General features: G+C 33.1%; 3 protein-coding genes across 5 annotated transcripts in view; all 3 read right to left on the minus strand.

The window, feature by feature from the left end:
- The window catches only part of LOC143233775 (uncharacterized), a 50,762-nt gene extending 44,133 nt beyond the window's left edge, over positions 1 to 6,629 (minus strand). The window contains exon 1 of one of the 3 annotated variants that reach the window (XM_076470417.1): positions 5,914 to 6,629. The gene's annotated coding sequence lies outside the window, so the exon portion shown is untranslated. The remainder of the gene's footprint in view (positions 1 to 5,913) is intronic. The other 2 variants (XM_076470415.1, XM_076470420.1) reach the window with 2 other exon arrangements.
- Positions 6,630 to 13,013: 6,384 nt separating this feature from the next.
- Positions 13,014 to 14,942, minus strand: LOC143233771 (uncharacterized). Its single transcript, XM_076470412.1, has one exon. The coding sequence runs from the start codon at positions 14,940 to 14,942 to the stop codon at positions 14,337 to 14,339; it is 606 nt and encodes a 201-aa protein (XP_076326527.1). The 3' UTR covers positions 13,014 to 14,336.
- Bdp1 (transcription factor TFIIIB component B'' homolog Bdp1) lies at positions 14,143 to 17,027 on the minus strand. The gene has a single exon (XM_076470411.1). It carries the CDS (start codon positions 16,851 to 16,853, stop codon positions 14,976 to 14,978), a length of 1,878 nt encoding a protein of 625 aa, XP_076326526.1. The 5' UTR covers positions 16,854 to 17,027; the 3' UTR covers positions 14,143 to 14,975.
- Between the last annotated feature and the right edge of the window lie 1,645 nt (positions 17,028 to 18,672).

Below are 18,672 nucleotides of genomic sequence, written 5' to 3' on the forward strand. Positions count from 1 at the left end.
TCATATTAAACAACATAATGAAGTTTATTTGTTTGGGACTGTTATTTTTCATACTGAACAACCCCAAACAAATAAACTTCATTATGTTGTTTAATATGAATATAATAGTTCTAAAGAAAAAAACGTCACTCTTATTTACCTACAGAATAAAGACAAAAATGTTGTTACATAACAGATTCAACAGTAGTACCCAACACATGAATAGTTACAGAGTAAAAAATATTGTAACATAAAAAATTCAAAGGTAGTATTTAAAACAACAAAGATAAAGCTTCTAAAATGTTAAATAAGAGATTAAGGGTAGTATCAAACACAACAATAAATACAGACCGTAAAATGTCACATAAAATATTCAAATATAGCATCACACACAACAATAGATAGAGACCGTAAAATAATATATAACTGGTTCAAGGGTAGTATCTAACACAACAGTAGATACAGACCGAAAATATTACATAACAGATTTAAGGGTAGTACCAAACACAACAATAGATACAGATTATAAAATGTTGTTACATAACAGGTTCAAGAGTACTACTTAACACAACAATACATGCAGACTGTAACATCATATATAACAGATTCAAGGGTAATATATAACACAAAAACAGACACAGATTGTAAAATGTTGTTACATAACAGATTCAAGAGTAGTACCAACCACAATAATAGATAATGACCGTAAAATGACACATAACAGCTTCAAGGGTAGTATCTAACACAACAACAGATACAGACCTTAAAATGATACATAACTGATTCAAGGGTAGTATCAAACACAACAATAGACACACATTGTAAAACGTAAAATGATACATGAGAGATTTAAGGATAGTACGAAACACAACAATAGATACAGACTTATGAAATGTTGTTACATATCAGATTCAATGGTAGTATCAAACACAACAACAGATACATACCGTAAAATGATACATAGCTGATTCAAGGGTAGTATTTAAAAAAACAAAGATACAGACTATAAAATGTTACATAACAGATTAAGGGTAGTATCAAACACAAGAATAGATACCGACCGCAAAATGTTACATAACAGATTCAAGGGTAGTACCTAACATAACAATAGTTACATAACAGATTAAAGGTAGTATATCAAACAACAAAGATACAGAATATAAAATGTTAAGTAACATATTCATGGGTACTATCAAACAAAACAATAGATACAGACTGTGAAATGATACATAACAGATTTTAGGGTAATATCAAACACAACATTAGATGCAGACCGTAAAATGTTTCATAACAAATTCAAGGGTAGTATCTAACACAACAATAGGTACAGAGTGTAAAACGTTGTTACATAACATATTCAAGGGCAGCATCTAAAACAACAATAAATACCAAGTGTAAAACGTTACATAACAGATTCAAGGGCAGCATCTGAAACAACAGAGCTACAGACTCAAAAATTAAGATTAAGATTAAGGGTAGTATGAAACACAACAATAGACACAGACCATAAAATGTTACATAACAGATTAAAGGGTAGTATCAAACACAACAATAGATACACACTGTAAAATGTTGTTACATAACAGATTCAAGAGTAGTTTCTAACCCAACAAAAGATACAGAGTGTAAACTGTTGTTACATATCAGATCAAGGGTAGTACCTAACACATGAATTTTTTAGAGTAAAAAATATTGTAACATAAAAAATTCAAAGGTAGTATTTAAAACATTAAAGATAAAGCTTCTAAAATGTTACATAAGAGATTAAGGGTAGTATCAAACACAACAATAAATACAGACTGTAGAATGATACATAACTGGTTCAAGGGTATTATCTAACACAACAGTAGATACAGATCGTAAAATGTTACATAACAGATTTAAGGGTAGTGCCAAACACAACAATAGATACAGATTATAAAATGTTGTTACATAACAGGTTCCAGAGTACTACCTAACACAACAATACATGCAGACCGTAAAATGATACATAACAGATTCAAGGGTAGTATAAAACACAACAATAGATATAGACAGTAAAATGATACATAACTGATTGAAAGGTAGAATCAAATACAACAACAGATACAGACCGTAATTTTTTTTGCAACAGATTCAAGGGTTATATCTAACACAACAACACATACAGACTGTAAAATGATACATAAGTTATTCAAGGGCAGTATCAAAACCACAACAGATACTGACCGCAAAATGTTACATAACAGATTGAAGGGAAGAATCTAATACAGCAATTGATACAGACTGTGAAATGATACATAACAGATTCAAGGGTAGTATCGAACACAATAACAGATACAGACTGTAAAATGATACATAACAGATTCAATGGTAGTATCTGAAACAAAAAAGATACGTACCGTTAAATGATACATAACAGATTCAATGGTAGTATTAAACACAACAACAGATACAGATTGTAAATTGTTGTTACATAACAAATTCAAGGATTATACCTAACACAACAATAGTTACATAACAGATTAAAGGTAGTATATAAAACAACAAATGTACAGAAAGTAAAATGTCACGTACAGATACATGGGTAGTATCAAACAAAGAAATAAATACAGACTGTAAAATGATGTATAACAGATTTTTGGGTAATATTGAACACAACAATAGATGCAAACCGTAAAATGTTTCATAACAGATTCATGGGTAGTATCTAACAAAACGATAGATACAGACCTTAAAATGATACATAACTGATTCAAGGATAGTATCAAACACAACAATAGACACACATCGTAAAACGTAAAATGTTACATGAGAGATTCAAAGATAGTACGAAACACAACAATAGATACAGACTATGAAATGTTGTTACATAACAGATTCAATGGTAGTATCAAACACAACAGATACATACCGTAAAATGATACATAACTGAATCAAGGGTAATTTCAAACACAATAATAGATGCAGACCGTAAAATGTTTCATAACAGATTCAAGAGTAGTATCTAACACAACAATAGTTACAGAGTGTAAAATGTTGTTACATAACAGATTTAAGGGTAGCGTTTAAAACAACAAAGATACAGACTCTAAAATGTTACATAAGAGATTGAGGGTAGTATGAAACACAACAATAAATACAGACCGTAAAATGTCACATAAAATATTCAAATATAGCATCAAACACAACAATAGATAGAGACCGTAAAATGATACATAACTGAATCAAGGGTAGTATCTAACACAACAGTAGATACAGACCGTAAAATGTTACATAACAGATTAAGGGTAGTATCAAACACAAGAATAGATACAGACCGCAAAATATTACAGAACAGATTCAAGGGTAGTATCTAACACAGCAATAGATACAGACACAAGTATAATATATAAATAACATAATATGAATTCGGGTTGCTGTAACAGTATTATAATTCATATAACGCTGATATTGTGTTACATTCGTTCATTATGACGACAGTTAACACAATTTTCGACAACGACAGATGACACATGTTGCATAGAAAAAGATTCATTATTCAACATTATTCATTAAAACAAACGTTTCTAGTTTCTTGTAGTTTCAATACTGTATAAGTTTTATGGGTCTGTGACACAAATTATTCGTACCTCACGACCAAATCTTTCATGTATATATGTTTAATGTTTAATATATCTAGATTACTTTTACAATGTTATCATATTAAACTCTCTTCTACATTGTTCCAAGATTATCGTTAAAATGTCATTATGTAAAACAGTTTTTACAGTGTTACAACAACATACCTAGACTATGGTCACAATGTTATCATATAAAACTGTCTTCTGCAATGTTACAACATTATACCTCGATTATTGTTACAATGTTATCATATTAAAATGTTCTCTTCAATGTTACAGCAATATAACTCGATTATTGTTAAGATGTTATAATATTAAACTTTTTACTGTGTTACAATAATATATCTAGATTACTGTTACCATGTTATCATAGTAAACTGTCTTTTACAATGTTACAACAATATATCTAGACTACCGTTACAATGTTATCATATTAAACTTTCTACAACGTTACAATAATATACCTGGATTACCATTACAATGTTATCATATTAAAATGTTCTCTTTAATGTTACAACAATATAACTCTACTATTGTTACGATGTTATCATATTAAACTATCTTCTACAATCTCACAACAATATACCTAGATTACCGTTAGGATGTTATAATATTAAACAATCTTCTGCAATGTTAGAACATTATACCTCGACTATTGTATGATGTTATCATATTAAACTGTCTTCTACAATGTTACGATATATCTAGATTACAGTTACAATATTATTATATTAAACAGTCTTCTACAATGTTACAATACACCGAGATTACAGTTACAATATTATTATATTAAATTGTCTTCTATAATCTTCCAATAATATATTTAGGTTACCGTTACAATGTTATCATATTAAACTCACTTCTGCAATGTTTTGTACAATGTTACAACATTATACCTTGATTATTGTTACGATGTTATCATATTAAACTGTTTTATACAATGTTAGAATAGTATACCTAGATTACCGTTACAATAGTAACATATTAAACTGTCTTCTACAATGTTACAACAATATACCTCGATTATTCATACGATGTTATCATATTAAACTTTCTACAATGTTACAACATTATACCTCGATTATTCATACGATGTTATCATATTAAACTTTCTTCAATGTTACAACAATATACCCAGATTACCGTTACAATATTATCATATTAAAGTGTCTTTTACAATGTAACAACAACACACCTCGATTAGTGTTATGATGTTATCATTTTAAAATGTCTTCTACAATGTTACGACAATATACCTAGATTACCGTTAGGATGTTATAATATTGAACTGTCTTCTGCAATGTTACAACAAGACACCAAGATTACCATTACAATGTTATCATATTAAACTGTCTTCAACAATGTTAGAACAATATACCTAGATTACTATTAGAATGTTATCATATTGAACTGTCTTCTACAATGTTGCAACAATATACCTAGATGTTATAATATTAAACTGTCTTCCGCAATGTTACGACAAAACACCAAGATTATCGCTACAATGTTATCATATTAAACTGTCTTCTACAATGTTAGAACAATATATCTCGATTATTGTTACGATTTTATTATATTAAACTTCTTCTACAAAACGACTACCTGGAACTTCAGTTATTATAATTATATGACAATCTGTTTGTTTCAAATTCAATAAATTGTTACTAAGGGCCTGATTGATTACGATTTTGTTTGTTTGTTGTGAATTTCGCACAAAGCTACTCGAGGACTATCTGTGCTAGCCGTCCCTAATTTAGCAGTGTAAGACTAGAGGGAAGGCAGCTAGTCATCACCACCCTCTGCCAACTCTTTTACCAACGAATAGTGGGATTGACCGTCACATTATAACGCCCCCACAGCTGAAAGGGCGAGCATGTTTGGCCAGACGGGGATGTGAATCAGCGACCCTCAGATTACGAGTCGCACGCCTTAACACGCTTGGCCATGCCGGGCCAGTTAATTAGGAAACTAAATTTGTTTATGAATATTAAATAGAAACGTACGACAGAGTCTACCTTAAATCACTAGTTTGTTTACCTTCAAGCACAAGACTAAAGATAAAACGTCTGTATGCTTAGAACAGGAGTTGGCAGTCCTTGTTTCTTTTTATCGGTATGCAAATTAATCAGGTCGGATGAATTTGTTGAATCATATGTTTAACAGAAAAAGAAGCTTAAAGCATGGGGCGAGTGTTGTTTTACAGTCATCACACTTTATATCTACCTGGATATAACATATTGGTCGAGCATTTAAATATACGTTTGTTTGTTTTTGTTGTTGTTTGTTTGCCTTCGATATTTTTAAAAGATATTTCAAGGCGAAAGCAGTTTACCTGGCTGATGTACAGTCCGACAGATGGCCTCAAAGACATGGAAGTTATCAATTTACATCAGTTTACACCCGGTTGGATGGCACCCAAACTCCATAGATGATGTTGAGTCTCTTTAGCTTTGTACACGGTATGTAACCCTCCGACCAGATGCTTGATAAACTGATCATAAGCTTGGGGTAAGCAAAATAGGTCCTCGCCGTCCACTCGGAAACCTACAAGTCTCGTGCCATGAAAATCAATAAGATTATACATCAGAGACTCGTCGGTGAAGATAGAGATCGAACCCTGGGAAACTCGGAGCACGTTGTCTTTGGACTGAGTGTAGCGGAGCCAATGTGTGACAGGCTGTACTCACTTTCTGAGAAATAAGATACTTTAGATGTGGTATTTCCCGAGAAGTAAGGTCGTATAGATGTTGTACTTCCTGAGAAATAAGGTCGTGTATATGCTGTACTTTTTGAAAAATGAGGTCGTATAGATGTTGTATTTTCTGAGAAATACCTTCTTACAGCTATGCTATTTCCTAAGAAGTAATTGACATAAGATCTTATAATCTAATTTACTATTTCTGGTAATAATTGTTTCAGTCTTCCACTTAACCAAATACAGGTCACAAACATCTAATGATTTGGTTTGTCCATGTAAAATCATTGTAACTGTTACATTCAGTTTGTGTTGTCGGATAAAAATAGCCAAAAAGGCGGCGGGTGCTGTTAATTTGTTACACTTCCTCTGGTTAGCAGTTTTGGATGAATAAGAATGGTCATGATTCTGTTGACATTAAAAAAAAGTAACTTAAATACTATATAATAAAACTAATTTCTCTTTAGTTCTGACTTGTCTTCTAGAACACTATACTTTAGTATGTTTCTATGTTGGTTCTCTCTCTCTCGTCGTTTGGATATTTGTATACCCGGGAGAGTCAAGTGCGCGTGACCTCTTCCTCTTATGTTGCAAACTAAAGATTAAAACATTCAAATATTTACTCTTATTTGCGCGTCAATGATCCAGTTACAAGACCACCAACTTTAAACATACTTTTTGCGCCACCTATTACTCGAAATATTAGTTAAACCTTTCTAACCTTTTACATTTTGGAGAAATTTAATGCCACTTCTTATTCTATACAAATATTATGAAGTTAACATGTTACTGAACAAACCATAATGCAGTATTTATTGCATAAATATATATATTTAAAGAAACCCTCCCTATTTACTTAGCATTTAACGATTTTCTCTGTAGTTAGTGCAACCTGGAGTGAGTTGGAAGTTACAATTGGCAGACATTCTTTGTAAAGATTTAAAATACATTTTATACATGGCAAACAATCTCGTTCTAACTGGAATCCAGAGCTTACCAAAAATATTGGAATGATCTATAATTTATATTACGAATTAAATATTTATTAAGGTTTGAAGAATAAAACTAAGGTTACTATTCAACCATCAAAGTAAAAGACTGAGTCTCCCATTATTATAACCACTTCAGTAAAACCTGCAAGCTAGGTATTCCACTACTACATCCATCAAAGTATAAAGTACAGGCTAAGTATTCCATTACTACAACTATCAAAGTATAAACTACAGGCTAAGTATTCCACTACTACAACCATTGAAGTATAAACTACAGGCCAGATTTCCTACTACAATCACCACCATCATATTGGCTGTTTCAAAAGTAAAAGTAAATTGACATCCACAGGTGTTATGTTTGGCAATGAAATCATTATGTCTTCATACAAAAAAGAAGGAATAGTTATTTTATTTATATCAGAATAGGTATATCAAGAAACATTATATTGGTGTGAACCAATACCCTTATCATCTTTCTACATTATTATTAATGATATTGAGTACTGTTGCCTCAGGTACCTTCTACCACTGACTTTTATGTTCCTAAATTTTCATACATTATAAAATACTACTACTGTGGTTGAGGTTTGACTAGTTTTAGGAGTCTTTCAAGATGGTTCTCATGTTCTTTGTTGATACATTTCTGCTGTCTAATGCTGTTAAGTACAAGTTATGTTCTTATCTTGGAAACTCTAAACACCAATCTGAACACATCTTTGTGATCTCAGTGTATGAATATTGTCTCTCTGTTGCATACTCTTCTCAAATGTGATAATTTTGTCAGTATCACAGTATCTATCAAACACCAACTAATGTCAACATAGAGTTCTGATGCATTTTGTTCTACTTCAGCTTTATATCAGCTGTGTTTGTCATACGACATGCATATTCAAAATTGTTATAACATCTCAACCTTTTACACAACCATCAAAGTGACAGCCACAGACTAAGTCTCCCATCATGGATGTATACAGATGACATATAACATCCTCAACCCCTTATATAACTATCAAAGTTCAAGCCACAGACCTAGTCTCTCACCCATGGATTTACACAGGTGATATATAATATGCTCAACCCTTTATATAATCATCAAAGTACAAGCCTAAAATCTAGTCTCCCACCAATGACATACATATAATAAATGAGAACATTAAACTATACACACTACACCAAGACAAGGTTTGTTGACACTTGACTAGAGTTCAAGTTGATAACCATGATGACTTAACCCTACATGTGATGTTTAATGAAATTTCATTTGGAAAGTATTGATACTGCTTAAACAATTTCTTGCTCATACCACATTTGTGAAATTAACAGTTATTTATTCTACATTAATGTTGACATCACAAGAATGACCATATGAAGTTAAAACATTTGGAGCTGCTTACAGAAGATTAGAGCCACTGGAGATGTTAAAAGAACATTAGAACAACTAGAGATGTAAACAGAACATTAGAACTGCTAGAGATATTAACAGAATATTAGAACAGAACCACTAGAAATATTAATAGAACATTAGAACCACTAGATATATTAACACAACATTAAAACAGAAACAATAGAAATGTTAATAGAACTTTAGAACCACTAGAGATGTTAATAGAACATTAGAACCACTAGATGTTAACAGAACATTAGAAGAGAACCACTAGAGATGTTAATAGAACATTAGAACAGAACTACTACAGCTGATAATAGAACTTTAGAACCACTAGAGATGTTAACAGAACATTAGAACAGAACCACTAGAAATGTTAATAACTTTTTAACCACTAGAGATGTTAACAAAACATTAGAACCATTAGATGTTAACAGAACATTAGAACAGAGCCACCAAAGATGTTAATAGAACATTAGAACAGAGCCACCAAAGATGTTAATAGAACATTAGAACCATTAGATGTTAACAGAACATTAGAACAGAACCACTAGAGATGTTAATAGAACATTAGAACCATTAGATGTTAATATAACATTAGAACAGAACCACAAGATATGTTAATATAACATTAGAACCACAAAATGTTAACAGAACATTAGAACAGAACCATTAGAGATGTTAGTACATTAGAACCACTAGATGTTAACAGAACATTAAAACAGAACCACTACAGATGTTAGAACATTAGAACAGAACAACTAGAGATGTTAATAGAACATTAGAACCACTAAATGTTAACAGAACATAAGAACAGAACTACTAGATATGTTAATAGAACATTAGAACAGAACCACTAGAGATGTTAGTAGAACATTAGAATAGAACCACTAGAGATGTTAATAGAACATTAGAACAACTAAAGATATCAACAGAACATTAGACAGGAGCACTAGAAATGTTAATAGAACATTAGAACCATTAGATGTTAATTGAACATTATAACAGAACCACTAGAGATGTTAACAGAACATTAGAACAGAACCACTAGAGATGTTAATAGAACATTAGAACCACTAAATGTTAACAGAACATTAGAACAGAACCACTAGATATGTTAATAGAACATTAGAATAGAACCACTAGAGATGTTAATAGAACATTAGAATAGAACCACTAGAAATGTTAATAAAACATTAGAACAACTAGAGATATCAACAGAACATTAGACAGGAGCACTAGAGATGTTAATAGAACTTTAGAACCTTTAGAGATGCTAATAGAACATTAGGACCACTAGAGATGTTAAAAGAACTTTGGTACCATTAGAGATGTTAATAGAACATTAGAACCACTAAATGTTAACAGAACATTAGAACAGAACCACTAGAGATGTTAATAGAACTTTAGAACCACTACAGATGTTAATAGAACATTAGAACCACTAGAGATGTTAACATAACATTATAACCATTAGATATTAATAGAACATTAGAACCACTAGAGATGTTAACATAACATTAGAACCACTAGAGATGTTAACATAACATTATAACCATTAGATATTAATAGAACAGAACCACTAAAGATGTTAATATAACATTAGAACCACTAGAGATATTAACAGAATATTAGAACACAACCACTAGAAATGTTAATAGAACTTTAGAACTACTAGAGATGCTGATACAACTTTAGATATAAAATCTCTAATTTTGATTGACTTTTTTTTGGCTCACTGAAAGTACAAAAAACATGCAACCTTCATGGATTTAATTTTCAACTTTGGTACACTGAAAAACCTTTAATATCTATAGTTAACTATTAAATTTGGTCCAAATACAAGCCACACATTCAAAGTTATTCAACAAAAAGTTGCTGAAACTTGACCAAACTTTCTGCACGTGCCTTCACAAAACATCACATGAACTATGAATGTTAAATGTTTACTACAGCTTCACCTGATGGTAATAGTGAACCACAGCAGCAAAACAATAAGGTAAAAGGACATACAGATACACAAGTATTGGTTAGGCCAAGCAAACTAGATTAATAGTTTCTAGCTGAAGTTTTCAAAAGAAATATAAAAGATGAACAGTTATTATTCATTACTAACTTTTAAGCATAAATTTGATAAATTTCATGAAATTCTCCTAATTACAAAGCATTTAGTATCATATAGTATTAGCTTATGCAATTAGCATAAATAATAATGTTTGATGTTGTTGTACCAAGTGCATGTGGGTGATGACAAGAAACTGTTAATTTTGATGTCATGATGTTACTACAAAAGAAGTAATTAAATAACACCATTTTAGAAAGAAAATTACCACTATATACTCTACAGAATGTGGTTGGGCCTGTTCCTAATATTAGGGTTGCAATGCTAAAGCTAATGTTGAGTATTATAAGGTGTCACTTTTGTACTCGCTGTGGTAGCTTTTCTTCTAAAATGGTGTTACTAGGCCACAAATTTTGTTTTACTCAACAACAAAAATGCAGCCCAGCTAACTCATGAATGAATATTTACAGTAACATTCTTACCAGTGTTCTAAGTGTAGCTACCAGGTTAGCTGCTTTCAAGTAGTTACGTGTTCATTCCTTTTTTTGGTTTGTTTTGAATTTTTGCAAAGCTACACAAGGGCTACCTGCACTAGCCATCCCTGATTTTGCAGTGTAAGGCTAGAGGAAAGGCAGCTAGTCATCACCACACACCACCACCACTTCGGTTACTCTTTTACCTATGAATAGTGGGATTTACCATAACATTATAATGCCCTTATGGCTGAAAGGGCAAGCATGTTTGGTGTGACAGGGATTCAATCCCGTGACCCTCAGATTATGAGTGGAGTGCCTTAACCACCTGACTATGCCAGGCCAACACCTTTTTTTTTTTAAATACCTGAGGTGCTTTTCATCAGATTAGAACCTTTGGAAAAGCTAACAGAATATTAAAACTACTGGAGATGTTAACAGATTACTATTTTTTCTCCACAATTCAAATATACTCTTCAAAAAAAGAAACGCAAAAGGGATATTTTGTTTATTTTAAAGAGAAATATATGTAATAACATTACAAGCTCAGAGTGTGTGATGTTACACGTGTTAAGGCACTGATTGTCAGACCAAAATGACAATAAAAGTTGTGCACTTTGAAAACGGAGGAAAACAACGAATTTTTTGCCAAAATGCATTCGTGTCCAATAAATTTGTTTGAGAGATATGCATGTTCTGCAAGTGCAACATGTGCAAAATCCCTATAAAAGTGACGGGTTTTCGGTTTCCATAGCTCAGTGTTAAGCCACCGACATGCAATACAGTTACGCCAAGACTGACTGAAGCACAACGCAACAACGCCATTGGTCGCTTGGAAGTAGGCAAATCTCGATCAGATGTTGCCAGAGCTGTGAATGTCCACCCAAGCACCATCACAAGGCTATGGAATCGTCACCAACAACATGGATCAACTCGTGACCGTCCATGATCTGGCAGACCTCGTGTGACCACGCCCACACAAGATCGCTACATCCGGTTATGTCACCTTCGGGATAGGACCACCACTGCGACGTCTACTGCCTCAACCATGCAAGGGCTGCGTAGGATTTCCGATCAGACCGTACGCAACCATTGAAGAGATTCTTAGGCCCCATGTGCAACCCATCATGGTGAACGTCAACAACGTTTTTCAACATGACAACGCCCGTCCTCACACAGCCCGACTCACCACTGTCTTCTTGAGACACCACAACATCAACGTTCTTCCCTGGCCCTCCAGATCAGCAGATTTAAACGCCATCGAACATCTTTGGGATGAGTTGAACTGACGTCTGCGACAACCTCAACCGCAGACTCTACCTCAGCTTGCAGCAGCTTTGCAGGCTGAGTGGACAGCCATTCCACAGGATGTGATTCGTCATCTCATCGCTTCCATGGGCAGGAGATGCCAAGCAGTTATTGATGCTCACGGGGGCATATTCGTTATTGACGTTAAACTTCAACTAGTGAACGTGGACTTTGCCTTTGCAGACTTTGGATGTTCAGCAGTGAATGTGCAAAGTTTCACACATTTCATACAGAACTACCCGGAATAAACTTAACAATTTGTCTCAAATTTTGCCTTTTGCATTTCTCTTTTTGAAGAGTATATAATGACCAGTGTGAATGTTGAGTTATAAGGCTCTGATTCACATTTATCTATTTCTAAAACTTATTCCATATTCTGTCAGTGGTATACAGCAAATGTTGCACATTGGTTTGGCTAATCAGTCTTATTAACAATATTCAGATATTTTGATTTTGTAGGTGTTCCACTGAAATCAGGCCCTTTCTTTGAAGTAAGTTTCAGAACAATCATTCACATAAACAAGTTTTGAACATATTTAATACAAAAAATATTGATATTTTGTATTTTTACTCAAACACAGCAAGAATGTATGCAGAATATTGATATAAGAATAATCCTATATTCATACAATTTAATGATAAAAGCAAAACATAAAACAATGTTGTATTTAACACTTAAATGGATGAACAACTTACTTGGGAAAAAAAAAAAAGATTTTATCAATCAAACCTTGCACAAATATTCCACTTTTTATATATTCATGTGTCCTTTCAAGTTCAATGTTGTTCTTTTTCTATAGGACAGACTTTAACCATTATACTGGATGGTTAAAAAAACAAACAGATGATTCCCTAAAGCTAACTAAAATATATTTAAAGCTGTCTACATTTTAAGAGTCAGCTGTCCCTTGACTACATGTGCTCTAAAGGGAAGTCCAAAGTTTGGTATTGCTTCAGCTATATTGACTGATTTCCTGTAAAGATCACATCAGACTGATAAGGATAAGTGAGTGTGCAGAAAGTGGCACCAATCTACAAGTATTTTGTTACCAAAGTGTCTTCTCTCTTACTAAGTATATATTAGATCTGTGAACCAAGGTACGGTGTAGTCAGAAATTGGACTAAAGTTTTAAAGATCTGTCTAGACACCTCATTACCTGCACCCAAGTTCTACATACATTTATCTGCAGCAGTTAATGATTTATGTAATATCTAATACTGAAGCTATAATTACCTAATACTAACATAGATTGTTTACTCAGGACAAAAGTGTTCTGTTTCTTCTCGATCAGTTTTTGTGAAAAGTACCATAGATACAGAAACTAAAAAGTTAACTGTAAAAAAATCTAAATGTAAGAAAAATAAACACATCGGTTCATAAGTGAACAATAAGAGTACGTTGTTAAGAGATCAGAGGTGAGAAACTTGGAGAAAGAGTATTCAGGGGTAAGTGTTGATAACAAAGGAACTGATAAAATGAGGGAGAAAACAACAAGGGCTGGACTGGGCTTATGTTTTCAAACAAATTAAAATGCAAAAAACAGCACTTACTATCCTTAAGACCCAAAGCTTCTGGAAAGTTTTCTTGTTTCAAATTTTTTTACATATTTTTATTATCAGGCTGACTTTTATAAGTTAAAAACAGAGTCAATTAATAAATAATTTTATGCAATTCAAAATATAAAGATACACAAGGTTTTTTATACATATTGACAAACATTACAAATCTTTTCATATGTTCAACAAAAGTGAAGTAATTGTAATGATGGTAACAGAAAAAAAAACTATGTACATAAATGTACAGTAATGATTTAAATTAATCAATTAGTCTATAAAAACATTTATTCTCCTTCAGTTAGAATGTCTCCTACTGATTCTTCTGGTCTTTGATTGGAAGGAGAGAGAAGGTACACATGAACGATGTGTCCCTGCTGGGGCGAGCTACTTGCCAGAAGTATCAACTGATCTTGTGACCTCAGAAGGCTAGGTGACATCCCCTGTTGTAAACTAGAAAGTGTTGGACTGACAATGGATGCTGCTGACATATCACTGGATACTGAAGTGGAAGTTTTGTCTGAGTTGATGGGAATGCAGATGTCTGTTGAAGTTGAAGGTAAATCCTCTTTGGGTTCTCCATTTGATCTTCCCGATGGAGTTACTCCATTTGGTAAATGTTCATCATTCAAGGAATTTTTGTAAATCAATGATGGTGATGATGGCTCTTCATCCATGCTACAAATAACAGGACATGTAATATGAAACATGTTAATCTCTGAATTGGGAACTATCCTTTGAAACATCGTCTTCTGGGTTAATGGGATTTTGATGAAATTGTTTGTTTGAACCAGAATTCTCTGTAGTAGGTTTTTTGGTTTTGGAAAGTCTTCTTGTCTTACCCAGTTTTCCTCTTTCATTCTCTGGTATGTACTCTTCATCACTTGGATCATTTACAAACTCTTCTTCATCATCAAAAATTAATTCTAAATCATTATCATCCTCACTTGAAGAATCACTAACTGCATAAGACCTACGTGCTCGTTTTTACGACCACAGGATCTCTTCTGTCTTATGTTACATTCTTTCTGGTTCTTAAATTTTCTTTTCTTAAAACTCACAGAACTTTTATTTTGTGTTAACTTCTCCACCTCTTCTCCACTGTTACTATCTAGTTCAAAATCAACAATGTTATATTTCATTGGATCTCGAACTGCTCTTTCTACAAGTGGTTTATGTAACTTCTCCTCTCGTTTATATTTATTTTTTAATTCTTCTCGCGTCCTCTTTGAAAACAAGTTTGACATAAGAGTAAAGTCAGTTCCACAGATGCTCAAGGCTTTATAAAACTTAGCAGTTTCTTTCACTTTCCATACTCGATAAGATTTACTTTTCCTAAATGAAGAATACGTTGCCTGTCCTGAGCTTTCATGAATGACCTCTGGGTCCCAGTGATCTTTCTCAGCATTAGCTGTCTGTTTGATTACCAGCGAAGCTTCATCAAGAATGATCTCACCATCTTCACTGACCCGAACTCGAGGACCTGGAACATTTTCATCATCCAGGTTGACATCATCTTTCTTGTAAGTCGGGTCATCAGCTTCTTCTTCCAAGTGATTAGTACTTAAAGTGTTGCTAATATTTTTATTTTTTTCTTTGTCATTCTGGCTTTTATTTGAAGACTTCATTGGATTTTCTGTTGGGTTCCAGTAGATCAGGTCTAACATTTTCATCTCTTTTTTTTCTAGAATTTTTTTGTGGCACCTTGTTCTGTGTTGCTGATATTTTTTAGCAGGTTTTTTTTCTTTAAGAAACTGCACATTATTATTTTCAGTAGTTCTTACCTCCTCCACTATCTCATCATTACCCTCAGCAGCTATTTCTATTACAGACTCAATTTCTTCTACAATTATCTGTTTGTGCACATTGTTCAAGTCAGTTATTTCCTTATTATTTTTATTACATTGATAATCCTGCTTTATAATTTCAGCCAAAGTATCAATACTATTTTCTTCCACCAGTTCAGTTTTTCTAGAAGACTCATTGGGTTTTGTTACAGATTCTTGAGGGGGTTCACATATCCTCTTTCTAGCTTCTTTTGGTGTATCAAGGACCTTTGGTTTTAATCGCCGTCTCCTAGCTTGCTTATTTCTAACATCGTCATTGCCAGAGGTTTCACTGCTCTTGTGAGATGTGGCTTTTTCATTAATGTTTTTGTTCACAGTTTTTTTAAGTTGTGTTTTAACAACCTGGGAAATCTTTTTGTATGCACTAGTATCACACTTACCTTGCACGCTGTCTTCAAGACCAGACATTTTCTTGTCTGTAATTCGACTGATTTCATCACTTTCACAATTGTGATTTATTTTATAATTTATAGCTTCAACTGTACCATTGTCATTAGTAATAGATATTTGTAGGTCTGATTGAACTACGTCAGTTAATGAATTAGCATCGTCATTGTTGACCTCAGCCAAGGATACAACAGATGTTGAAGAGGTTTTACTGTCACATGTCACAGCTGAAATGCAAGTTCGATCATTAATATTTCTGTTGGGATGTTGTATAGTCTCAGTTGAAGATTCTGAAGTTTTCCCCATAATTCTGTATTCCTTCTCAGATAAAGGCGATAGAATCTTTGTATTGTGTTTTGTGCCAGGTGTTGAACTGTCGCGATCATTCTCTATTCCTAAACATACTTGGGCGTTTACGTTAGGGTTAACATTACGTTTGGTTGTTACCGACGTCTTTTCTAACACACTAGTATCAGTATCACTAGCAACGCCAATATTGCTATCACGAAAACTTCTTACAGTAATACCTGTCTTGGGTTTTATTTGAAGACGTGCTCTTCGTGTACCCATTTTGGTTTTCACTCATACACCTAATATAGGCTCAACCGAACTTTTATTTGTCACTCACAATTACAGTAATACTAGAACACCACTATCATTATTTAAGTTTTTCACTTTAATAGTGTACTAGTACCAATAAACTAATATTACCAACAACATAGCGAAACGTGGAGTCTTTAAAGTGCGTCCTCTATCGGTAAAAAAAGACTTAGTTTTATTATTTTTACTTTTTCTTAATTACCGATTACATTTGCATATTCTCATATGCAACTAAAAATAGAAATAATTCGATCGAATTTTAATACCATTGTGGTTTGAAATCCAAAGAATCAATTACACATTTCTTACACACTCAACATTTTCCTTAAAACATTCTGTCGTCATTCTTCAATAAAATCACAAATTAGTACAGTTTCTTGTACTTCTCTTTAAATAAGTTTTCCGAACCATGAGGTGTATAGAACATCCATTTCGTCTTACTATATTATGGCCCGGCATGGCCAAGCGCGTAAGGCGCGCGACTCGTAATCCGAGGGTCGCGGGTTCGTGCCCGCGTCGCGCTAAACATGCTCGCCCTCCCAGCCGTGGAGGCGTTATAATGTGACGGTCAATCCCACTTTTCGTTGGTAAAAGAGTAGCCCAAGAGTTGGCGGTGGGTGGTGATGACTAGCTGCCTTCCCTCTAGTCTTACACTGCTAAATTAGGGACGGCTAGCACAGATAGCCCTAGAGTAGCTTTGTGCGAAAAACCAAACCAAACTTACTATATCTCTAATGTTTTTGTTGGTTTGTTTATTTGCAGAACTAACCGAACAGATAATTTAAAATTGGAAAAATGGTTTAGAACATATTTTGAAAATTCCATGAGAAAATATATATTATTTCACGTAACAAGGTAAAACTAAAATAGGGTATACATATATATATATTCTACTTGATGAACTGAAACTGTTATAACGTATATTATTATATTACTTCTACTTGACAGCCAAAACTGACAACGTATATTGTTATTTCTACATGCCGAATTTCAACTATTACAATGTATGTATACATTCGTATACATTTTTCCATGATGAATTGAAATTATAACATGTATATATAATGTATGCAACGAGCTGAAACTACGAGAAGGTGTTTTAATACTTTTAATGACGAGTTGAAACTATGAAAGCGTATATTAGATAACCAACATGGTTTCGTTTAGGAAATATTTTGCCTTATAAATCTTTTGACATTCTTTGGAAATGTTGCTGCTTATGTAGATGAGGGTAATGGTGTAGATTTGGTGTGTCTGGATTTTCAGAAAGCACGTGACAAGGTGCCACATAAAAGGCTTGTAAAACATTGTCTACACGTGTGAAAGATAAGCTAGTAAATCAGATGAAAGAGTGTCTGGATGAAAAAAAAAGCAGAGATTTATTATAAATAAAGTTCAGTGAAACTGGATTAATGTCACATGTGGGATACCTCAGCATTCAATCTTAGGATCTTTGCTCTTTTTGATTTACATCAACGACATTAAATTTAAAGATGATATTAAGGTCTTGGATGTTGCTACTTGTGAAGAGGATGCTGCTGATTTACAAAAGGATTTAGATCATTTATTGAGTTGAGCAAATAAATGGCAGGTGGGGTGTAATTATAATAAATGCAAGATAATACATGTAGGTTATAATAATTTGATTTATAAGAATAATAATTGGGAATAAGATAGGAATAATCTTGAGAGTGTTATGAAAGAAAGGGGTCTTGGTATAATAGTTGGTCAGTTTCTAAAGCCATCCAAGCAGTGTGCTGCTTATAGGATTTTATTATTGAATATAAGT

The sequence above is a fragment of the Tachypleus tridentatus genome, chromosome 12 (assembly GCF_004210375.1).
Source record: "Tachypleus tridentatus isolate NWPU-2018 chromosome 12, ASM421037v1, whole genome shotgun sequence".
Taxonomy (NCBI): domain Eukaryota; kingdom Metazoa; phylum Arthropoda; class Merostomata; order Xiphosura; family Limulidae; genus Tachypleus; species Tachypleus tridentatus.